The sequence below is a fragment of the Rosa rugosa genome, chromosome 4 (genome assembly GCF_958449725.1).
Source record: "Rosa rugosa chromosome 4, drRosRugo1.1, whole genome shotgun sequence".
In the NCBI taxonomy this organism is placed as follows: domain Eukaryota; kingdom Viridiplantae; phylum Streptophyta; class Magnoliopsida; order Rosales; family Rosaceae; genus Rosa; species Rosa rugosa.
This window is the reverse complement of record NC_084823.1, coordinates 33646952-33672471: the sequence shown is the minus strand read 5'-3', so window position 1 is coordinate 33672471 and position 25520 is coordinate 33646952. Positions and strand designations below refer to the sequence as shown.

Sequence of the window (25520 nt, the reverse complement as noted above, 5' to 3'; positions counted from 1 at the left end):
AGTTGTTTAAAATCAGAACCTTATAACTATGCCTTCCATAACATATTACGAAAGAGCTTCCTCACAGCCGAAGTACCCGAATTAAAACTCTCCCCTTCATTGACTAATGAGTAGACATCCCACCCATCATCTCTCCAATAGGAATAATAAACAGCTGGAACATGAGCGACTTTCCAGTTATCTTCTCCACCATCTGGATGTAGTGGCATGATTAATTCATCTGGCATATCGAAAAACTCAAGCAGCTTTAAATTGGTTAAATGTTCAATGCCAGATGGGACCTTCTTCAACCATTTGCAGCGCTGGATAATTAGCTTTTCTAGACAAGGCATTGCTCCCTCCTCTATGGTTACCAATTGCAGTTCATCCAATTTATCAATACCTAATAACTTCAGACTTGGAAACCCTCCTGCCTCAAAGTGCAAGCTTTCTCCATCATAAACTTGTAAAAGTTCAAGATGTACCAGGTTTGGCAAACTCTGAAGATGTACTAGAGGATCCTCCTTCAGCCGACTCCATTTTAGAAACAGTCTGATCAGGTTTTGAAGAGAAGAGATCCAGTGGGGTAAGTTTTCTAAACGCCCTGCCAAGTATAGTCGCTGAAGAAATGGAGGAGCACGAGAAATGTGGCTAAGATCAATTATCTTCTCTTTCCCTGCTGAAAATACAGATAACGAGCGAAGGCTGGTCATTTTTTGGACAGATGAGCATAAGGTGGCCCCATTTTCTTCTCTCAACTTATAAATGCCTAACCTCCTTAATTGCTCCATTCCCCCAAGCTCTGCCATTAAAGCACCACTGTATTGATTTGCCTCTATAAAGCAGAGCTTTTGGAGCGATTGCAAGCTACTTATCCCTACCGGAATCTTAACTCCTTTTCGGGCATTAAATCGTAAATATGACTCAACCTCATAACGATAAACCAGGAGATGACGAAGTCGCTTGAGATTCAAAATCTCAGCAGGTAATTCAACAACATGCGAGTGTTTGAGGTCCAAGGTCTCTAGGTTTTGTAGCTTCTTGATGGAGCTTGGAATTTGTTTCACCTTTGTATGCCTCAAGCTAAGGTACTTGAGAAGAAGAAGCTTGACAACCTCACTTGGAAACATATCCAGATGTGCACCTTCTAAGTCTAATACAGTAAGCAACTGAAGACCGGTTGGAAACCATTTTGGTATGGGAAAATCAGTAAGTGAATCTTCTACCCCAAAAACGAGCAAAGAACGAAGTCGGGATGCTGTCCTCTTTTGATGTATATTCTGCAGCGTGTTAACTATCGATAGTCTTCGAACTTTCTCAGGCCACTTTGTACCTTGGTCTTTTGCTATTGCTGCAAAGTTTTGCTCTCTAGACTTCGTAATAACAATCTCCCGTAAAATATCATGGATGCGATATGATTTAACTCTCCCATCAGTTGATGTTTCTGCTGCTTGAATCAAATTTCTGTCCAATAACTCTCTAAGGTAACTCTCTGCAACTTCTTCTGGTGTCCTTCCCTCTTTTCCAATAACAAATCCTTCAGCTAACCATAACCGAATTAATCTCATATGCTCAATTTTGTAGGGATCAGGAAAGATGCTCAGATACAAGAAACAAGATTTCAGATGGAATGGCAAATCCCTGTAACTGAGAGACAGCAATTTTTCCATGTTGTCAAGTTGATCATTTCCTTCTATTTCAGCTCCAATACTGCCACAAACAGCAGCCCAATCGTCCACATTTCTCTTGTCTTTTAAAGCTAGTACAGCGCTGATGGCCACAATTGCAAGGGGCAATCCCCCGCATTTCATCAGGATGCATCGACAAATTTCCTCCAAATTTGGTGGGCATGACTCTCCATGAAATGTCTTCCTGCTGAAAAGTGTCCATGAATCTTCCAGAGATAAGGGCTCTAAACGGTAGAACATGTCATGGTTCCCCAAGCAAGAGGCAGAGGCTACATTAACATATCGAGTAGTGAGCATTACTCGACTACCACGATTGTTGTTCGGCATTACATGATTGATGGCATCCCAGTCCAGTATGTGCCATATACCATCAAGAACAATCAGGTACCTACTATTCTGCAGCAAATTTTTGATTCTCTCTCTTAGCTGGTTGTCGTCCATGGTTTCAACTTCTTCATCTTCAGGAACCGGTTTCTGGATAACTTTGAAGATATTATTGATCATGTGTCTTAGGAGCTGATTTATCTTGAATGATCGAGAAACAGTGATCCAAGCATGTACCTTGAAACGTTTCTGAACTTTTGGATCCTCGTAGACTTGCTTGACCAAGGTAGTTTTCCCCAGTCCACCCATCCCAACTACTGGAACCACCTGACGTCTAGTGTCTTCCTTCATAAGCAATTCAATCAGTTGCTTTTTGCGCTCGCCAATTGCCACAAGATCAGCCTCTTCCAGTAAAAGGGCATCCCCTTGATCTAACTTGTGGCGCTGAACCAGAAGAGCAGAGCTGGAGCCAGCTTGGTCAACAAGTTTGTATCTCTCATGTCCCTCATAGAGGTCTTTGACTTTTGAGTTTATTCTTTGAATATCAGCAGAAATTTCATGCTTAGCTTTCCATTTCTTGATGATACAAGAAAGCTTATGAAGGGAAGCTCGGAATCCATGACCATGATCGTGTGAATGGAAAAGCCTGAATTTATCAAGGGCATCTTCCATTTCATGAGCTACATCTCTGACTTGTTTAACCCGCACTTGGTGCTGAGGATTGCTGTCTTCCTTTGCATCAGCTACCCTTAAGAAGGCCTTGATGCGCTCCAATTCTGCAATCAGGCCCTCGACCTTTTCTCGGATCCCCGACAAGAGTTTCGCCTCTTCTTCGAGTAATGTCGTGAGCTTGTTAACCAAAAAGGTGACTGCACTTTCTGCCATTTCTTTGCCTGATAGCACTTGCAGGTTTGTTTGTGTTTTTGAGGATAGATAATATATTTATAGTAGGAGAAAAGAAAACTTTGTATGTGGTATTTGAGTTGATATTGTTGAATGATCTTTCATGGGGTAGGCTTCTTCTGTTTTTAAAGGTTTTGTGGAAACCATCCACATCAGGGTCAATTGGTGCTACATGTCACAAAGAAAAGTGCAGTTGCCCAACATACTATAATACTGGTATCCAATAGTTTTTGAAAACTAAAGAAATAGTCAAGGGTCTAATTAATATACCTGTATATTCTCCAATTTAGTATATTTCTTCTTGTATTTATCATTTGTTTTCTCTTCCGATTGTTTTCTTTGGAGGAGTTTTGGTTATGTCCCCTCCTCCCTTTTGTACTTTTCTTTTCTATATTCTCCAATTTAGTATATTTCTTCTTGTATTTATCATTTGTTTTCTCTTCCGATTGTTTACTTTGGAGGAGTTTTGGTTTTGTCCCCTCCTCCCTTTTGTACTTTTCTTTTCTTTTCTTCGAAATAAAATTCAATAGTGGGTGAGCCGTCTAGGCTATTCCTCTGTTTATTAAAAAAACCTGTATATTCTCCAATTTCTCATTACATTGTACCTTCCTCATTCTTGATTTCTCCCTGTAAAGTACCACGCAATTTGTCCCAGTAGCCATCTAAACATTCCCAATCTTGAATAAGTAAATAAGTGATAGCGCTAAAAGCAAGCATATAATTTAACCCTGTAAAATGTAGTTGTCAGTATAGAATAAGTAGGGATCGTTCAAGCCAGGGATTGAGGGTACACCTGTAATTGCAAAAACAATTAATTAATTAGTAAAAGTAAAAAGTATTATTTACAAAAATAAAATAAAGAAAAGAAATATATACAAGTAAACACAAATAAGGGGGTCTTAGGAATATAAAAATAATAAATAAAATAAAGAAAATGTAAAAACATATATACAAGGGTGGAACGCAAGGATTAAAGATCAAAACCATATCCATATGAATGAAATCCAATTACAATTCCTATAGTTGATTTTCTATGTCATGAGAAATAAGTTGACCATGTGAAACGTTAATAAGCAAACGATTTCCCATTTTTTTACTTTCCTTCAATATTTAATCTAAGTGAAAGCACCTAAATTAAACCTATTGAACATGCAATCATAGTCTAGAAAGCTAGCTACTCAAGAACACATTCAATGCATGAAGAACAAAGAAAAGATGTCAACCAAAGTGCACAACCTAGTATGAAAAAGTTCATCTATTTGCAATCCTCCTTAATTGATTTCGACTTTTGTCCAAAGCCTTCACTACTTAAATCTAGCTCCAATTACATGCATATATCCTAAGTTGGCCACCAAAGAACACATACATATAAAAGTTTTCTATAATCCAAAATCAATCAAGCAATCTCACATAAGCAACATATAAATCAACATAAAGAAATCACAAATTTATTTCAAAACATATAAACGGGCTTTAAACTTTGCCCTTAACGTCATGTTAACTAGAATTCATAACTCTACGAATCAAACAAAGGAAAACAAAAGAAAGTATGAAATACACCGTGGAAGATGAATGACAAAGCCTTGAGACGAAGAACTCGAAGATCCTTGAAAGCAAGCAATCTTCTAGGAACGACCAAGGGTAGATGGTGGCTAGAATCTTGATGTATTGCATGACTTCTTCTCCTCCTTGGTTGAGACGCAGAGCTTCTGAAGACTAGAGAATGGAGAGAATTTTCTGAATTATGAGGTGTTGTTGTGTTGTTGTGTTGTGGTGTTGGTGTGTTGAATTGTGTAGAGAATGCTCCTATTTATAGGAGGATGGCAACCTAGTCTCCAAGTCTTCAAGATTGATCCACACAGCATTAACCAATCAGATAATGTCACGTCAGCTCTGCTATGTCATCCAACCAATCAAAAAGCTCCAAAATCAATCCCTAATATATTGTTGCTGATTTTCCCAAGATTTAATCTGATTTTATTCACAATTTTCGGCCAAATATCTAGGCATGAACCTAGACAATGTATCTGGATGCATTTTGGACCTTTTCTCCCTTAAATCTCTCCATGGCTTTATCCTTAACATCCTCCCCTTGATTTTCTCCTGATTTTCACATTAAAATTGCAGATTTTATTCTCTAATTTCAGCCAACATATCTTGAGGGAATTAAGGAACGAATCTGGACTTGTTTTGAGCCTTATCTTGTTGCACAATCCCTTGAAACTCTCCCTTGATTTTCTCAACGTAATCTCCTTGATTTCCCATGCAAAAATCATATTTAATCTCCCATAATATCTTCAAGTCATGTGGTCTCCTAATGCCTTCAGGTTTCCTAGCCTCATCAGGATTCCTGCATTGACTGGGATTCCTAGTTGGACCAGGAATACTCCATTTCTTCATTTCAGCTCATTTCTGCATCCCTTCTGCCTTTAAGCTCATTTCTTCTCCATTTATTCGATGTACCTAGAAAATAGAAACTAAATTAAAAATGATTAAGTAAATGAAATAACTAAGCAAAATATGGGGAAATAACTATTAAAACATCACATTAAAATGCTCCTATCAATAAGTAAATAAGTAATTGAATAGTAGGCTCAACTGACCCTATCATCTTCTGAATCAGGAACTAATCAAAATAACAAAGTTACTTAACTGAGAAAATAACCGATTTTTTTTTTTTTTCAAAGAGGATCAAAGGATTTCACTCCTACCCCCATGGTGACTTGAACCCATGACCTCGATCTTAGGTAGTAGGTGCTCTAACCACTGAGCTAACACCACTTCGTCTAACCGACTTGTTGCCACATATTGTAGGTACAAGTATTGGCATTCCCATACAAAACGGGAAGTATTGTACAAGCTGATCTAAGAGAATCTCAGGCAAATGCATCCATGCATACATGCATAAATTTGGTGTTAATCTAGGAAGGTATCGTTGGGGTTATTGGGTTTAATATCTTTTATTTATTTGAAGATATTTTTCTATGTGTGAAAGTGGGCAATTGATTTCCTAAATATTAATTTAGGGTTGGTGTCTTTGATTGGTCATCTTTAAAACAAAAGATAGTTTCCTTGTAGAAGGGGTATTAGGGTAGAAATCTGTTTGTTTGTGTTGGGGGACGGCACCTATTCATATATATTGATATATATTGAAAAAGAGGGATGGTGATAGGGGGAAAAAAAAGCAAGAATCAGTTTGGAGGTCTTGCATGCTTGAGATTGATTTTGTCATAAGAGTCAAAGGCACTTGTTCCATGCTTAAGTGTCTTGGTCTTGTTTTTCATATGCATAAATTCTCTTGAGATCAGTAGAGAAGCTGTGAAGAAAGGAGAGCGATATTTGGCGATCGTTCAAGAGAAGGAGTTCAAGACGGAAGACAAACTTCATATTAGATTTTGTCTAATCATTGTAGCCGTGTTAGTGCTATTCAAGTTTGTAAAGAACATATCCTTCATCATAAGTTAATTCTTATTTTTGGGTTCTCAAGAGTAAGAGCCCCGCAGTGTTTTTAATCTCATATTTGAGGCTTTCACTGCGTAACCAAAATATGGTGTTCTATTTGTTAATTTTGGTTTCTGCTGCCCAGTAAGGATTGATACGTGGCTTGCAATCCCCATTTTCCAGAAAACACATTCTGTCCTTGTATTTTCACTTGGCATCAGAGCAGGTTCTAAAGGTTTTTAGTTGATCCGTGGTCAAGGATGGAACGTGAACGTGACAGAGCCTCCAGTTCCATAAATTGCCCGCCCTTATTTGATGGTGAGGATTATTCACAATGGAGGATCATGATGAGGGCATTCCTCTACTCTCAGGATGAAAATATGTGGAATATAGTTGAGACTGGATGGGAACACCCAACCAAGGCTGAAGACTCAAAGAAAGTAGAAGGGACATCTACAAGAGTTCTTAAGCCTAGGAAGGAATGGACAGAAGAGGAGGTTCGGAATAGAAGTTGTGATTTCAAGGCACGAAATTCCTTATACACAGCTTTATCCAAGAAGGAGAGGGTGAGAATCAGCCATTGTGACACGGCTAAACAAACATGGGATCTTCTTCAAGTTACTTATGAAGGAAATAAAAAGGTTAGAGTTCATAAGCTTCAGAGACTTGTCTTGGAGTTTGAGAACATGCAAATGGGAGAAGATGAATCAATAGATGACTTTCATGCTCGTCTTCTGAATGTGACAAGTCAATGTCGTAGTCTTGGTGATCCTTTTGAAGAGCATCGAATCGTCAAGAAAATCCTTAGGTCTCTTTCATCAAAGTTTCAATCCAAACAGACAGCTATAGAGGAAGCTTAAGACCTGGACACCTATTTTCTTGACGAACTGGTAGGAAATCTCAAAACTTTTGAGATGAGACTCAAGCCTGAAAAAAAGGTAAAAGGTGTTGCTTTTTCCTCCATTAAAAAGAAAGATTATATTGTTGATGAGTCTGTGGATTTAGCTTTGTTGATGAAAGAGTTCAAAAATTTTCTGAAAAACAAAAAATCCTTTGGAAACTCTTCAAAAATTTTTCCTAACAAGCCTAAATGTTTTGAGTGTGGTGGAATTGGACATCTTGTTGCCGATTGTGGCAATAAGAGGTATAATTTGAGTGGAAACAAGGCTTTAAAGTCTACTTGGAGTGACAGTGATGAAGGTTCTCAATCCGATGGCGAAGAGGTAAATCTTGCTCTTACTTCCTTTTTTGATTCTGAATTATCTGATGTTTCTGATTTAGAAGATGACACTCTTGATGAAGAAACAAATGAAAAATGCAAGCAATTGTATAATGCTTCAAGAATTGTTCTTAGAAAAAATAATAAACTTGAAGAGGAAGTCGAATCCTTAAGAGGTGAGAAAGAAAAAATTGAGCAAAAATTTGAAATATCTTTGAAAGAATGGGAAGAAGAACGTACTGACCTTGTTGATAAGATTAAAGTTTTGCAGGGTAAGGTCAAGTCTCAAGACTAGGACAAGGAGCATGATGAGATTACTAACAAAATCAAAGTTTTGCAGATTGAAATTAAGGCTCAATCCTCTTTAAATGTTTCTCTAACCCTTGAAAATAAGAAATTGCAGGAAGAATTATCAAGGGTCAAGGAAAGCTTTAACAAGTTCTCTATAGGGTCTGAAAAAGTCTCTAAAATGATTGGATTTGGCAAAGCTCATTGTAATAAAGAAGGATTAGGATATAATGACGAGTCTTGCAAACCTTTGGCATTTGTAAAAAGTGTAGATGGTGAGAGTTCATCAAGTCAGTCACAAAGCTCTAGTGACATCAAGTCTGCCACCAAATTAGTTGTAAGACCAGAACCTCGTGAAGCCATCCAATCACATCAGAAAAGCTCTTCGGTAAGTTCTGACAAGCACACCTCTGTGCGTCAGCCCAGGTATATTCACAACTCCAAAAACTTCATTCCTACTTGTCATTATTGCGGAAAATTGGGACACATACGTCCTAGGTGTAATATACTTCGCAGGGTGACTCAAAATCAGAGGAAAGCATAAAAAATTAGCCCAACTGCATCGCTGCAAGCTGAGCTGAAAGAGCATCTGAAGTTGATCAACAGGATTGCAGAGCGCATTGCAATCCCCAAAGAGCAGAATTTGAAGCAGAAGCAAATCTGGATTAAAAAAGGTTCTAATAATTGTTTTTCTGCTCATATAGATAATCTTGATAATATTCTTGAGTGTGCAGTTGTTCCTACTGAACATCATTTGGCTGTTTCGTTTACAAAACCCTTGGATAATACTCGTTTTGAATCACTTAGAAGTGCCTTTGGTGTTCTAAGTTCTAAGACTCTTCCTTAATTTCCATATCTCTTTGCATGCATTCATGTTGTATGTCTTCATGGTAGTATAGGTGCATTATTATTTACATTTATGCATTGTGAGGATCAGTTTCTGGAAATTCAGGATTGAAATGGTGGTTTGTATCCCCAAGTGTCTGACAGATTAATTTGAACTTAGATTGACAAGGGCTATACTCCTTTTCTTAAATCTGTGTGCAATGAGGTGCTTAGCATGTTTTGAATTTGTTCTTGCATCACTCTGTAATCGTGAGCATGAACAACATATTCTCTATCACTTTGGCTCATCACATGCACACATCCTCAACGTGGTGGTAGGTAATATTTGTGGCTGACTTGTTCTCAATACTCACATATGAAGTTGTTTAATGTTGTTGTTGCTCCTTGTTAAAAAGGTGCAATATTTTGTGGAGCATGGCCAGGCTATTCCCAAAGTAAACAGGCCTCGGTCGTGACAAACGATATGATGATTGGGAAGAAACATGAATGGTTTGGCCACCCCGGTTGTACATACTACTAGATAATTCACTAGGTTTAGCAGTCAACTGGGGCCCGTAGGGCAGACCCAGGTACCAGACCACCGGCCGGGTTCACATCCCACCGGGATGGTTCACGTCAGGGACGGCACCCCGGACACAGAGGGGTCCGGACTTGATCAGCACAGTCCATCTAAATATATACCGGAAAGCTGTTATAGCTGCAAGGGGACATCAGGCGTCCCACATCGAAGATAGGGGAAACTCCCTTCCCTTGCTAGAGTATTAAAGCATCAGTACAACCACCTTTTACGGGTGATAACTCCTTCCTCCACTATTAATATAGTTCATTATATATATTGGCATCTTACTCAGGCATCAGAGGGGCATAAACCGTCCGGTACGGTTTATCCCTCTAATGCTGTGCTCTTGGTACAGGATCGAGGAGTTGGATCGGTATCCCTTGTGGTATAGCATTCTGAGTGAGGTACCCTAGGAAAGCTACCAGAAACATTGGCGCGCCAGATAGGGGTGCCGAATCATGACCGAGCCGGAAGAAACGGCAGGTGAAGGTAGAAGTGTCGCCCGGGCACTGATATTCTCTCCCGGTACTTCATCAGCAGGGACATCGAGTGTCGGAGGAGAGGCACACGGTCTCAGATCCTTAGACCAGCAGAACACAGATGACCCACCGGTCATCCAGGACCAAGTAGCCCCGGTATCAGAGATGGAGTCTATGAGAGCAGAGATCGCAGCCTTCAGGGAACAAGCCAGGAACGATCGGGAACAGCAAAGAATAGATAGGGAGACAAACCTCCTTTCGCAACAGAGACTGCAGGAGTTGGTGGATGAAAACACAGCGCTGACCCGAGCACTGGACCAAAGGCACCAGCATAATGAGGCACTGACCCAAGCCCTAGCTAGGGCATCCCAGTTAGCAACAGACGGAAATGCTGTCCCAGTAAAGGGAGGCACCAGCCTCGCTCCACCCCCGTCTACGGGAAGCGGTCGCCTGATGATCCAAGTACCGGTAGACTTGTTCCCGGAAAGCCTGAGACATTTGCCACCGCCACCATTACCACAGCCAGCTCAAAATGAACTACCGGTAACTGATCCAAACACGGCGTTACTCTTACAAATGAGCAACTCCTTACATGCCCTGCATGCAAGGGTAGAGGCAGCAGAGAATAGGGACATCTGGCGACCCCTGACCACTAACGAGGACCGTCCGGGTCCTTTCACCCAACAGGTTAGAGGCGTCATCCGAACAAACATATCAAAGCCACTGAAGATTGACTATACGGGAGTGGGGGACTCGTACCAGCACCTACAGGCTTTCTGCTCACAAACTAGCGCCAAAGGATACACGGATGAGGTGTGTTGTAATATGTTCCAGGAGACATTGTCAGGGGAAGCTTTGAGTTGGTTCTACGAGCTACCGGCCGGTTCGGTAGGGAATTTCAAGGAGCTCGCGGACAAGTTCATAGCTCGATTCATCTTACGTACCGATGGGATACATACCCCAAAGGGGCTGCTAAAGATTCAACAGGGGGAGAATGAAACTTTGAAGTCTTTCGTTAACCGATGGCAGGCGGCAACCGCTAAGTGCCGGGACCTTAACAAGGAACTGGCTGAGTTGGCTTTCAGGAGGGGCCTAAGACACGGAGAGTTTCTCTACGGGATTAACCATCACCCCCCGGCTAGCTATGACGAGCTAATGGCTACGGCCATCAGGCACGCTCAGGCCGAATTCGAAACGTATGGGGATAACGTCAGACCAGAGCTAAGGGTCTCCACCCCGGCCCCGGTGGTCAGGGATGAGCCACGAAAAAGGGAGTGGGTCCATAATCAGGACAGATCACCCCATAACTCAAACAAGAGAAGCAAAACGTCATCGTCCAGGTCTTGCGGTTATATGACCCCTCAGCCTCGCTGGGAAGAAAGGGCACAACAGAACTCACGAACACCACCACCACCCTTGTATGAGGTATTTACTATCCTCAACGCTTCGTATGAAACTATATGGAACGAGAACAGAGAGGAGATACCTGGACCGCAACCGAGGAAGTTCCCGAAGAGCAAACTTACCCAGCAGGATACTGGAAGATTCTGTACATATCATGAAGATGCCGGGCACAATACCAACCTCTGCATGACCTTAAAAAACACGATCGAGTCGCTTATTCAGAAGGGCAAGCTTCAGCGGTACCTACCTGCTAAAGAAATAGGAGCTGTAGACGTGTACGGCCAGATCTTCACGATCCATGGTGGGGGCCCGAAGGAGCTACCTCCCCACAGAAGGAAGAGGAATTCCAGTTTCGGACATCCCGAAGTTTTCAATTTCCACAAAACCCCGCAGCAGAGCAGCGACACTGAGTGGAAGTCGGTCACTTTCCTGCAGGAAGAAGAGGCTGACCTCAGAATGCCTCATGATGATCCTTTCCTGGTCACGCTTCAAATGGACCACTATATAGTCTCCCGAGTACTTGTGGATACCGGAGCATCCGTCAGTGTGCTATTCCGAGACGCGTACAGAGCCCTGAACAGGGGAAGGGCCAAACTGTTGCAAGATAATGAGCCTCTCATCAGTTTTTCAGGAGATATAGTTCAGCCACTGGGATCAGATTACTTATCGATCACGGTGGGCCAGAGTCCTAACTGTTCTACCATCAAAACAGAGTTCATTGTCGTCGACTGTGCTTCATCCTATAATGTTATCTTGGGTCGGCCGGCACTCTGGCGTTTAAAGACATTCATCGCAGGCCACATGCTCGTGATGAAAGTCCCGACCCCGGTGGGAATAGCGACCATTCGGGGTGATCAGGCTGCGGCAAGGCAGTGATATTCTTTGACGGTATCTCAGGGCAAGGGTAAGTCAGAAATGTTGCCCGTGGTCACCGACCCTCTCACAGACAGGTACGAAGATCCCAGAGATGATACAGACTCTGACGAAGAAAGGCCCTGTGCCGTGGAAGAAATCGAAGAGGTCGTGTTATCTGAGGAGTTCCCGGACAGAATTGTCAAGATAGGCACCAAGTTGGCTCCGACTATCAGGGAAGACCTAATCTCGTTCCTCTGCTCTAATGCGTCTGCTTTCGCCTGGTCATACGAAGACATGCCAGGTATACCAACTGACATAGCCATGCACAACTTGAGCATTGTTCCTTACTCGGCACCGGTAAGACAGAAGCGCAGAGCCTTCACACACGATAAGTACCGGGCTATCCAGGCTAAGGTAAAGAAATTGATGGCCATCAATTTTGTCAGGGAAGTGACATATCCCCGGTGGTTGGCCAACTGGTCATGGTACCAAAGAAGTCTCCGGGATCGTGGCGCATGTGTGTGGACTATACAAATCTTAACCGGGCATGCCCCAAGGATAGCTTCCCGCTCCCACGAATTGACCAACTAATCGATTCTACTGCTGGGTACCGGTTACTCAGTTTCATGGATGCATTCAGCGGGTACAATCAGATTCGGATGAACCCCGCAGACGAAGAGCATACCGCTTTCACCACAGACAAAGTTCTCTATTGCTACCAGGTCATGCCCTTCGGATTGAAGAATGCAGGTGCTATTTATCAACGACTTGTCAACTCCATGTTTGTAGATGTCATAGGGACCATCATGGAGGTATACGTGGACGATATGCTGGTCAAAAGTCTAACCGCAGAAGACCACGTAACCAACCTATCCATTGTCTTCTCCATCATATTACGCAACGGCATTCGGCTAAATCCACAGAAGTGCATATTCGGTGTCGAAGTCGGGAAGTTCCTCGGGTACAAAATCAACCACAGGGGAATCGAGGCGAACCCGGAGAAGGTGCAGGCTATATTAGACATGATATCCCCCACTTACCAGAACGATGTCCAGTCCCTTACAGGTAAGGTGGCCGCCCTGTCAAGGTTCATTTCAAGACTCACCGACAAGTGCACTCCTTTCTTCAAGTTACTGAAAACCCAACACGTCGAGGTAATAGCTTGGTCCGCAGAGCACGAGGCTGCTTTTCTCAGCCTCAAGGCATACTTAGCAGAGGTACCTTTGCTTTACAAACCCATACCCAGAGAAATGCTATACATATATCTAGCGGCATCTTCGACAGTCGTAAGCTCCGCTTTGATCAAGCGGGACTCCGAGTGCGAGTACCCGGTGTACTACGCCGGAAAGGGTTACACTGGTGCTGAATCCAGGTACCCGGACATTGAAAAGATAGCATTGGCCCTCCTAGTATCGGCCCGGAAGCTAAGACACTACTTTGAGGCACACTCGATTACTGTTTTCACTAATCACCCATTGAGGTAGGTATTGCAGAAGCCAGAGACATCGGGAAGACTAATTAAATGGACCATCGAACTAGGGGAGCTCGACATCAAGTACCAACCCCGGACAGCTATTAAGGGCCAAGCAGCGGCAGATTTTATTTCTGAGTTGATTCCCTCTAATGATCCACCCCCGGGATCACCTGAGCCGCCAGCCCCAGACCCACCCCCACCGAACACTTGGCGATTGTATGTTGATGGCACGTCTAACAAAAAGACAAGTGGCGTCGGTATCCTGCTAATTAGCCCGGACGATCAAGTCTATGAGTACGCCCTCAAGTTTGCCTTAAAAGCATCCAACAATGCCGCAGAATACGAGGCACTCATAGCAGGTCTACAGATCGCCCGGGAACTAGGCATCCAGCACCTTAGTATCTTCAGCGATTCCCAGTTGGTTGTGAACCAGGTCAGCGGTAACTTCGAGGCGAAGGAGCCCCACATGTCTTCTTACCAGGCCCTAGCCCGGGCACTGGTTCAGAGATTTACCTCCTACATAATCACCCAAATACCGAGAGCAGAGAATGACAAGGCAGACGCCCTTGCTAAGATTGCGGCAACTTCTTCAAGTCCTACCTACGGGGCCACCAAGGTCGAAGTACTAGAAAAGCCGAGCACTTCTAAAACAGTGTCAGAAATATTCACCGGTGGACCACACCGCCTCCTGGATGGACCCAATCCTCAAGTACATGGTCTATGGTCTAGCCCCGGACGATAGAGTCAAAGCCAGGAGACTCTAGTTAAGATCAGCTCGATACACGATCATTAATGGAAAATTATACAGAAGGGGCCATTGCTTCCCAAATCTCAAGTGTGTGACACCAGAGGGCGGCCATAAGATAATGAAGGACATACACGCTGGTGTATGCGGTAACCACGCAGGGGTCCGGTCTCTTGCACACAAGACCCTGAGGGCAGGTTACTTCTGGCCAACCATGTCGACCCTAGCCCAAACAATATCGAGTTCTTGCCACAAATGCCAAATGTACGCAAACATCCCAAGGGCACCGCCCATCGCTCTCTCCATCCTCCTTGCACCTTGGCCATTCTGCCAATGGGGCCTCGACCTGATCGGTAAGCTTCCCACAGCAGTGGGACAATTTAAGTACGCCATCGTAGCCGTTGACAACCAAACAAAGTGGGTAGAAGCAGAACCTCTAGTCGCTATAACCACGGAGAAAGTGAAAAACTTCCTATGGAAGAACATTTACTGTAGATTCGGAGTCCCGGACACCATAGTCACGGACAATGGCACCCAGTTTGACAATGACGAACTTAGGGCTTACACTGAGAACTTGGGCACTAGGATCTGAGACTCACTATGCCAAAAAAAGCTATCAGACGACACACATCAGACGACAGAAGGTTGATTTTCTGTCGTCTGATTTTTTCAGACGACAGATAAATTAAATGTGTTGTCTGAATACACAGAGAAACCATACTTGTTTCATTTTGAAGATATGGTCAAATTCAGACAACAGTTAAATGTCGTTTGAAAAGATTGAAATTTTCTATATTGGACCCTAATAGAAATTTCAGAATTCCCTCCGATAAGTTTTAGGCTTTTCCCTCTCAAATACCCAAACCCTGTAGCTGACTAGTCAATGGGGTAATATTCAAACAACACAGTTAAGAAACTGTGTTGTCTGAATAAGGTGAGTTAATATTTTTTTTAAGTGTTTTTTTCGCTTAACTCCGAAAGACTTCGTGTTTTTTCCACACACTCATTGTCTTTCTCTTTCTCTTTCCCATCTCTGCTCGCTCGCTCTCCCTTTCTCTTTTCTCTCCTTCAGCGACAAAATCCCCCCTCTTACTCACAATCTTAATCATAATTTCCTTCCTCAAAACCCCGAAACCTCCCTAGATTCTCTTCGAATCCCTACCCTTCATCCAGAAATTCAGGGCCAAGACAATTGCAGTCAAGTACAACGGCGCCGCCATGAAAGAGGACACCATCCAGGCCACGGATAGCCTCATCTCTACAGCGCCTTCGCCTCTTCATCTTCCCGCTCAAACCTCCGTTCAGATCCAGTCCCTGGAAGGATTCTCTCCCAAAGACAATGGTTTTTTAATTTGGGCGTTTAGGGTTCTTCTGGTTTTGGGATTTGTCTGGTTTCATTTTGCTCATGATTTTTATTTTTGCAGAATTGGTTAGCAGTGATAGATTTGTTCCTCTTCGACCCACTTTCAGAATCCACAAGGCCTCCTTCTTTAACAATGACCTCCTAATTTTGGATGCCTTAGCGATTCCTAAGGTAATATGAAAGCAATTTGCAATACTAATTTTTTTTCTTTTCTCTCAGTTTGTAATTAGAAAATGGGATCTTCAATTTTCTTTAGATTGGTACAAAAGTCCGCTTTAAGTATTTTATGGGTAAAACTAGAAATAAACATTGAAAATGATAAGCTTGGTGTATGTTTTTGCTATTTGATTCAGAGCTAGCTGTAGATCTAGACCATTGTATAATAAAAGAATAGAATTGCCATTAATTAGTTTGTTTGTTTGTTTGTTGGTTTTTCTTGTTGATTAAAACAACCGCTACATTTGTTTATGAACCTAGCTACGATGATTTGATTGAAACAAATCATCATATTACGTACTGAGCATTAGAGAATTGCATGTTCGAACACCATGTAACATGTGCATATGTTTCTCAAAGTTTGTGGGCTTGTGAGTAATTGGGTTATTTGAATCTGGCTTTTAGTAATTACATGTTTAGAATTGGTTAGAAGTTTTCAGAGGGAGAAATATGGTTTTTGATTTGATTTGAATATTATTTCAGTAATATCTGCAAGGGTTTTCACCCTGCTTGTTTATCCAATAAAGTTAACATGTTTTATCATGCATGCACGGGATCTTCCATTTGAGTCAACAGGTGACCTTGAGAGTCTTCGATCTGTCATTGAAGAGAACAATGAAATCTGCAAGTAGGGTGGGATAGCTATTGTTGGAATACATCAGCTAATGTAACTTTCCTGAAAATGGTATGAGCTATGACTCCATGTCTCCATTAATGAAATAGTCACATGGCATAGTGAGACGGTGAGACCACCCAACTCTTCTCTTCCATTTAACTTAACCAGGGTTAAGTTAAGTTACATCACTCCTTTAAGTACCTACTGCTACGCTGCACTTCTCCACTCTCAAGCCAACTCTCAACAAGCATCTTCAGAGGTACTTTCTCAAAGCTTTGTTCTTTCTTCATTATGCCCTTTGTTTTTTTTTTTTTTAATTTTCTGGAACTAGTTTGTGAGAAATTTTTTGTTCTTGTCATTTTTAGTGAAAACATGTGTAGTGGCTAATGGGTAGTCTTAGCTTTTTGTTCTTTACACACAAAATTGGACTGATCACCGGGTGCTTGATGAAAAGATTTTGGTGATGTTGACGGCCTTTCTGAGTTTTACATGAAGACCTTTAACAGTAAATTTTGAAAACACTGAGGATTAGAGCTGGATCTTGAGTGTTAGCTCATTCAAATCAAGAAGAGAAGTAGACTAGGTAAGGTTTTGAACAGGAAAGCTCTGATCTTTAAAAGTTTCAGATCAGAAAAGGAAAATTAGGCTAGGGATTAGGCTTAGGAGTTGTGATTAGTTAGTGAAATAGGCTAAGCAAAGTGGATCAAGGTGTTAACCCTAACTAATTACACTTTCATTTCTTCATTAGGCTTAAATGAGAGAGCAGTACACTAAAATAGTAAAATAACCATAGCCGCAGCAATTAAAATAGTAAAATAACCATAACCACAGTACACTACAAATGGATCTTGTAATTGGAAGATTGCCATTGACTCACACACCCACAACAATTGAAATGTAAAGCATCATCTTTGCTCTCTACCTGGTTGTTTTAAATCTGGTAGCTGTGGGACACAGGACTCAAGATCTTCAGTTTTATGTAGTCTTTTCCACTATTCTTTGACGCTATCCTTGAATGAGCATCTGAGGAACCTATTAGGCAAGTGCTATTTGTTTTGTACAAAGACTTTCTACAGCCTATTGTGGCAACAAAGATGCAGATGACATACCCTATTAAGGGTTTGCAGTTTTATGTTGTTTATTACTCACCCAATCTTTATATATTTAAGAACTAAACTTGAGATCGGTTTCTTTTGAAACCTTTCTTTTCCTGTGTCTTTTTTTTGTTTTGTTGTTTATTTTTTCCCCATTTTCTTTTTGGTGAAGAAAGAATGAGTATATTGGCTTTCAGGTGTCAAAATATTATAAATTCTTCTTCTGTTGATATAACTAAAGTGATTTCCTTAGTTCCATCCACATAAGATGGCTTATTTTCAGCTTTGATTCCATTACCTCTGTTGTTCATTGGGTAGCTGCATAAAAACTATCAACCTGGATTAGTAAATGGGTTTAATTGATGTTTTGGGGATATCTAATAAGTAGACAAAACTATTTCAATCATTCTTCACTTTGGTATGCTCTAGAATGTTATGCATTTATGCAATTTTCTGATATTTGCATTTTTTTCTGCCTAGGAGAACTGTTATGAGTTTTAGTCCCATATTTGAGGAAGTTTGGAGCAATGTTCAGAAACTTGCGCTGAGAGTTTAGGTGAGACATTCTACACTGAGGTTATGAATACTGATGTCGAGTAAATTATTTTCAGTTTTTGTTTTACAAAGAAGCATAGAAATGAGGTTTCAAGTCCTTTGCAGCTTGGAAATTGGACAATTTCATAATCTTGCTGAGCTTTTCCGTAATGGGGAAAAGTATTTGTTCTGATTTGAGCTATTTAGTTCTACTTATGTTTGGTCCAAATGAGGGATTTTATAGGTCAGATTTGTTTGCGAAGAGATGTGATTCACATATGAATATAGTTGAAGAGTAAAGTTTTGTAGTTGACTTAATTTATTCTTCTGAGCTACATATAGGCTGACAATTTTGAGGTCCATTTTCTGCCTAATCGTTCATCAATCATGGCCTTATGACAAAGGACAATTGCTTAGTTAACATGCATTCATGTTTAAAATGCATGAGTTTATGATTTGGAGCAAGTCCATATTTAGTACTTGAGATTGTATCTGATATGATTTCGGTTCTTGGTATGGAAAAGTTTAAACATTTTGAATCCATTGAATTTTTGTAATCAAATTCTTTTAACTTTCCTTCATATATAGAGCTTACTGGTGTTTTATCTTAGAGTTTGAAACTTCCCCCCTTCAGATATATCTTTCAATCTGAATGGTATCGATGGTTTTGTTGATTAGGGTGATATAAGAAGATTATAAGCCAAAGAGCGTACCAGTTCTGCCATGGATATGAACCCCAATTGACGTCAACGCCTTGGAAAAAAACCCCTCTCTATTCTGCCTTGACCTGACCCCAGGTAACAAACTGAACATGTGGTTTTTTGGTTTTTTTCTGTGAAATTTTTGCAGGTATATAGTTTTAATTCAACTTACTGTCTCCTTTATTTCTGCATCATTACATTGAAGGCATTTGCCGACAAATATTTCTGTGCAACCACATCCTATTGAATTGAAGCATAAACGTAATTGTATTTGTCTTCCTCCTAATTCTAACCTCATTAGTGATGTCAAAATGAAGAATAAGTCTCAAACAAACTCTGTTTTCGAGATAATCAAAGGGGTTAATTCTTCTTCTTCATTTTTTGTTGTTGCTGTTGTTTTCCATATATAAGTGTTCATTCATTGTCTTTATGTGAATATCCCTTTGGTTTTGATGTCCCATTGCAGCTGTATCTTCAAAGTTGTTCTTATTTTAAGGATTTACTCTTCTTGCAGGTTGGTCTGACAGACCTCAAAACAAAACCAAAAAAAAAAAACAAAACAAAACAAAAAAAACAAAAAAAAAACAAGAGAAGAGAACAGGGGAAGAAGGGGAAGAAGAAGAAATTCAGAAGAAGAAACAAAAGTGGAGAAATGAAGAAACTAAAGGAAAGAAGAAGAAGAAGAAGAAGAAGAAGAAGAGAGATGGAAGGAAACAAGAGGCAAAGAAGAGAGGTAGAATTTTTACATTGAAGCTGCTCAGATCCATCATTTGTTTACATATGATTCTGTGTCCTTTTTTCTTTAGGTGCCATATGTTGTGTGCAAGTGATTGGGGGTTTTCAGATTTTGGATCTCATTTAATTAGTTGCTGTTGTCTTTTCTTCTTTGTTTTGGAAAAAATGATGTGGCTTTGCTGAATGCTTATTTACTGTTAGTATTCTTAATAGTTCATATCTACTCTCCTCAACAGAACTGCATATCTAGGGTGCCAAAATGAAAACCAATCGACTCTTCACAAATTGTTCGGAGTCTAGCATGTCTTTCTTCTCAATCAATTTAGTACGTATAAAATTCAGGAAACAAAGAAACCTGCAGCATTGCACGGCACTTTTTGTTAGTTATCAATTATATACAAATTGTAAGTACTTGAACAGATTGTTCTAATGTTTACTGTCAAGTAGTCAGAGGGTTATAGTATCTTGTTCTGAAGATGAAGATCATACTCTTTTGTTAAGAAGTCAACTGTACCTAGCGTTAGTGCTAGAATTGTTCTAATATTTGTTTACTTGGTGAGTTGATGTGGCTGTTAAGTTTTTGACATTTGGTTCCTTAACTTAATTGTGTGTTTTCAACCATTTATTGATACATATTGCTGACTATTATCAGATCTGTTTCTTTCAAGCCATGACTCCCTGGTTTAACAACACAGCCAAAGCTAAAGCAATAGCACTAAGGATGAAGGCACTGCAAATGAAAAGAGGTGAAAAAACAGTGTCGAAACCGGTTGTTGAAGAGACTGATGCACCACCTAAATCTGCCTTCACCAAACATGATCAATAGTATGAGATATCAGTGTTTTTTGGGTTCCATTTGTTGATCATGCCAACTGCTATAGGTTATTGAACTGATGTTTACTAAGTTTAGCTCCATTATGGATGTATGTATAGCTGCAGTAACAGATTAATCAAATATTGGTATTTTTATGAATGGATTCCATAGTTGATGAATGCATTGGGTAGTTTCCAAATTTACATAATTGTGGCGCAATGAGAATACAAATATGTCATCTGAATTAGAAAGCAACAACAAAATGAAATCCAAATATGTTGTTGGACATATCTAAGAACAACAGAAACAAGAAAAAATATGTTGTTACTTGTGCACTCAAACAACAGAAAATTGTCATCTGAAATAAAAGGTAATAACAAAATGAAATCCAAATATGTTGTTGGACATATCTAAGAACAACAGAAACAAGAAAAAATATGTTGTTACTTATGCACTCAAACAACAGATAAATGTTATTGTAGGCTACTAAAGACGATAGATAAATGTAATCTGAACTGAATGCTAATGACAATTAACTGTTATTGGAATTTGAATAAAACAACACTAAACTGTTATTATAAGTCCATTCAGACAACAGGTAGGATTTCATATCTTCTACTTTGGTGCATTCAAACCATAGAAATGACCATTTTTCTGTCTTTGGAATAAACATTAGATCATAGAAATTACAAGGAACGTACTGTTATTTGTTTTCAGATCACATCACATTTATCTGTCGTCAGAATTCACTAATACACAGCTAACTCATGTCTTGATTTCATCAGACAACAGACGACCTAACAAATTTCTGTCGTCTGAAATATAAGACGACGGAGGAAATCTGTCGTCTGATACCCCCAAGAGACAGCACCGCCGTACTAGACAACAAATTTTTTTTTCATCAGACGACAGATCTCCTCTGTCGTCTGATTACTTTTCTGGCATAGTGACTATTGACTCTAGTAGATGTGCTCTTTGGGATGTCCTTGTTACATCTAGTACCCTAAAGTCATCTGACTTGGGAGCTGCTAGCAAAATACTCGTTACATGGGTCGTAGTGTTCTTAAAAAAAAAAAAAAAAAAAAAAAATTACTTTGTGTGAAAGGCAAAAAGAAAAATTTCAAAATCATGCCCACACGGTGTTATAAGGGGAATAAAATTTACGTGCTTAAATTTGTTTCGTATGTGAGCTTCGCTTTTCAGGTTTCGACAAATGTTACACACCCCATCTTGAGATATGTTCACTCTACACAACAAAAGGTATAGAATACTCGTTCATCTTCTAACTTACCTTGTGGTTGTCAGAAACGATTCACTCATGTGCACTTATTTTGTTGCACTCTTGTGTATGGATATGTGGTCTTGCTCTTGTTGGAAAAGCTATGCGGATTAAATCGTTCCTTAACAATTGGATACAAACCAAATCATTGTGTGATTGCATTTCATTAATTATTGCATTCTTCATGATATAATCGATTAAGGGGGAGTTTCGGTACTTGGCCATATCCATGAGTTCTATCTTCTTTGGAATTTGCATGATTACTTTCTTTCCATTGGGTGCAATTGAGGTCCACTATTCGCGCACTTAGGGATGACCACCCCTAGTCCTTTGGCATCCCTATTCAAAAAGGGGGAGAAATATGGTGTTAAATGTGATGTGTGATCTGTTGGATTTATTCTATCTTGTGTATTTTACCAATTATGTGATAAGTGTTTCAGGAAAAGTATGGATGATGAGTTGTGATGTCTCTCCTGTACTTGTTGAGGGGGAGAGTTTGTCTCTGGTTAATGTGTTTTGTATAGGAATGCCAAAGGGGGAGATTGTAGGTACAAGTATTGGCATTCCCATACAAAACGGGAAGTATCGTACAAGCTGATCCAAGAGAATCTCAGGTAAATGCATCCATGCATACATGCATAAATTTGGTGTTAATCTAGGAAGGTATCGTTGGGGTTAATGGGTTTAATATATTTTATTTATTTGAAGATATTTTTATGTGTGTGAAAGTGGGTAATTGATTTCCTAAATATTAATTTAGGGTTGGTGTCTTTGATTGGTCATCTTTAAAACAAAAGATAGTTTCCTTGTAGAAGGGGTATTAGGGTAGAAATCTGTTTGTTTGTGTTGGGGGACGGCACCTATTCATATATATTGATATATATTGAAAAAGAGGGACGGTGATAGGGGGAAAAAAAAAAAGCAAGAATCAGTTTGGAGGTCTTGCATGCTTGAGATTGATTTTGTCATAAGAGTCAAAGGCACTTGTTCCATGCTTAAGTGTCTTGGTCTTGTTTTTCATATGCATAAATTCTCTTGAGATCAGTAGAGAAGCTGTGAAGAAAGGAGAGCGATATTTGGCGATCGTTCAAGAGAAGAATGAGTTCAAGACGAAAGACAAACTTCGTATTAGATTTTGTCTAATCATTGTAGCCGTGCTAGTGCTATTCGAGTTTGTAAAGAACATATCCTTCATCATAAGTTAATTCTTATTTTTGGGTTCTCAAGAGTAAGAGCCCCGCAGTGTTTTTAATCTCATATTTGAGGTTTTCACTGCATAACCAAAATATGGTGTTCTATTTGTTAATTTTGGTTTCTGCTGCCCAGTAAGGATTGATACGTGGCTTGCAATCCCCATTTTCCAGAAAACACATTATGTCCTTATATTTTCACATATCATAATGCAATCTGAAAGAAAAGGACTCTGAATTCCCTTGCATCATCACCTTTAGCTAGGCTTTAGAATATTCGAATCAGTTTTGTTCCTTTCAAATCAACGTCGGCAGTCAACACCCATTCATCTGACTTCGTCTGTCTTCCAGCTATTTACATAAGAAGCCAAAACCAAAAACCCAGTTTCCCCTACTGAACAACGCGTTAGTAATGGTAACATTGGCAGTGTTACTGAACGTTTGCTCATTTGTGTAATTATGGCTTTGACAACAGTAAGTTTTGCTAATAGGTCAGTTAACATTGATGTTGATTATGTTTGGATTTTCTAAGCATTGTTTGCCCTTTATATTATTTCGAGAGTTGATAATATCAGGTTGAAAACAACCATGCATTTGTACAATTATTACTACGGATTGGTAGTCGTGACAACTTGGAACTCAAGGCAAACCTTCCCGACCTTCAACTCCAACACAAACCAGACCCACCAATTTCATCCCCACCTTCACAAATCACAAGAGAGGTTGACTCTAAGATCATGCTAAGTTTACCATTGAGATAAATGAACAATATAATACCAGCCAAGAGTTCCTGTATTTTCAACTATCTGTTCTTACTTCAAAGTTAAAACCTGCACAATATTCCCGGAAATATCCTCAGAAGTGATAAAGCCTACAGTCAAGGATGGTGTGAACAAGCCTAAAGTCCAACCGTAAAGATCATGGTAATCCAAAATGTGCACGCACATATGCCAATCACCCTATTATTATAGTCTCTTGGTAAACACAAACCATGCCATATCTTCTCATCCTCACTGAAATGACCACATCCTTTTAGCTAGTAGCTAATCAAAAACAATACGCTGCTAGACAATGACTTGGTGTATATAAATAGCGAAAGGACAGTCAAGCATCTCCTCAGACATGCATTCTTGGAATTTTCTGGCGTCTAGATAATACTTAACTAGATTTCTTTGTCTGATTCATGTTTCTAGAACTTGACTTTTTCAGCACTCAAAAATACTTACAAGCAACAAGACGTAACCAATTGTTTGGGAATTTCTGATGTATTGATCTTCTCCAAAGATGGAGTACATATACAAAGTATACACATCCCTAATAGGAAACTAATTACACCGTGATATTCTCCCCCTTAACTACATGATATCCTCCTTAACTATACAATCCTAATTATACTACAATTCCTACAATTATGGAGAGTGACTCACGCCAACACTCCCCCTCAAGTTGGAGCATACAAATCACGGATGCCCAACTTGTCAAGTGAGTCACAAAACGCCTTGCTAGAAACTGGCTTTGTAAGAATGTCCGCCAACTGCTCCTCAGTAGGTACGAAAGGAAAAAAGATGATTTGTTGATCCAGCTTCTCTTTGATGAAGTGTCTATCAACCACCACATGTTTTGTGTGATCATGTTGGTCAGGATTATGAGCAATTTCAACTGCAGCTTTGTTATCACAGAATAAGGGCATGGCTTTCTTCTGCTTGAACCCCAAATCCCTCAACAAGTGCCTTAACCACAACATCTCACAAACTCCACGAGCCATTCCTCTATATTCTGCTTCAGCACGAGAACGAGCCACCACCTTCTGCTTCTTACTCTTCCAAGTAACTAAATTCCCACCTAAAAACGTAAAGTATCCGGAAGTGGACCGTCGATCAGTTATACAACCTGCCCATTCTGCATCTGTATATCCTAAAACATCCAAATGCCTATGCTTAGAAAACACCAACCCCCTTCCAGGAGCAGACTTCAAGTACCTCAAGATCCGAACCACAGCTTCCATATTTACTAGGATTATGCATGAACTGACTCACAACACTAACTGCATAAGCTAAGTCTGGTCTAGTGTGTGACAAATAAATTAATCTTCCAACTAACCTCTAATATATTGCCTTATTCGTGGGTACTTGATCTGGATACTTAGCTAACCGATGGTTTTGCTCAATGGGTGTGTCAGCTGGTTGGTAATCGAGCATACCCGTCTATGCTAATAAGTCAAGGACATACTTTCTCTGGCTCAACATAATACAATCTTTTCCTCTAGCAACTTCAATTCCCAAGAAATATTTCAAACTCCCCAAGTCTTTCATTTCAAATTCTGCTGACAATGCACTATGCAACTTCTTAATCTCCTCAAGATCATTACCTGTCACCACCATGTCATCCACATAAATAATTAAAGCTGTAACTTTACCCTTCTGATGATTAAGGAATAGGGTATGATCTGAATTGCTCTGCCTATACCCAATCCTCCTCATGAATGTCGTGAATCGACCAAACCAAGCTCTTGGAGATTGTTTGAGGCCATATAGGGACTTCCTTAAACGACACACCACCTTGACTCCAATGGAAGTACCATATCCCGGAGGCAAATCCATGTATACTTCTTCATTCAAATCACCATGCAAGAATGCATTTTTAACATCAAATTGTTGCAGAGGCCAATCAAGATTAGCAGCTAGAGACAGAAGTACCCGGATTGTATTGATCTTTGCTACTGGTGCAAAAGTTTCATCATAGTCCACACCATACTTCTGGGTATAACCTTTCGC

At 40.2% G+C, this 25520-nt stretch overlaps 1 protein-coding gene and 1 long non-coding RNA gene across 4 annotated transcripts; one reads left to right on the top strand and one right to left on the bottom strand.

Annotated features, from left to right (window-relative positions):
• Positions 1–26: 26 nt before the first annotated feature.
• Positions 27–3121, bottom strand: LOC133707530 (disease resistance protein RPM1-like). The gene has a single exon (XM_062133180.1). It carries the CDS (start codon positions 2874–2876, stop codon positions 27–29), a length of 2850 nt encoding a protein of 949 aa, XP_061989164.1. The 5' UTR covers positions 2877–3121.
• Positions 3122–15184: 12063 nt separating this feature from the next.
• Positions 15185–20456, top strand: LOC133707287 (uncharacterized). 3 transcript variants are annotated; one of them, XR_009845034.1, is made up of 7 exons: positions 15185–15546; positions 15629–15738; positions 16360–16658; positions 17974–18049; positions 18706–18824; positions 19243–19461; positions 20116–20456. It is a non-coding gene; the product is annotated as an uncharacterized LOC133707287 (long non-coding RNA). The 3 variants fall into 3 exon arrangements; XR_009845035.1 differs by adding an exon at positions 19700–19867 and having other exon boundaries at positions 15185–15738; XR_009845033.1 differs by having other exon boundaries at positions 15185–15738.
• Positions 20457–25520: the final 5064 nt, after the last annotated feature.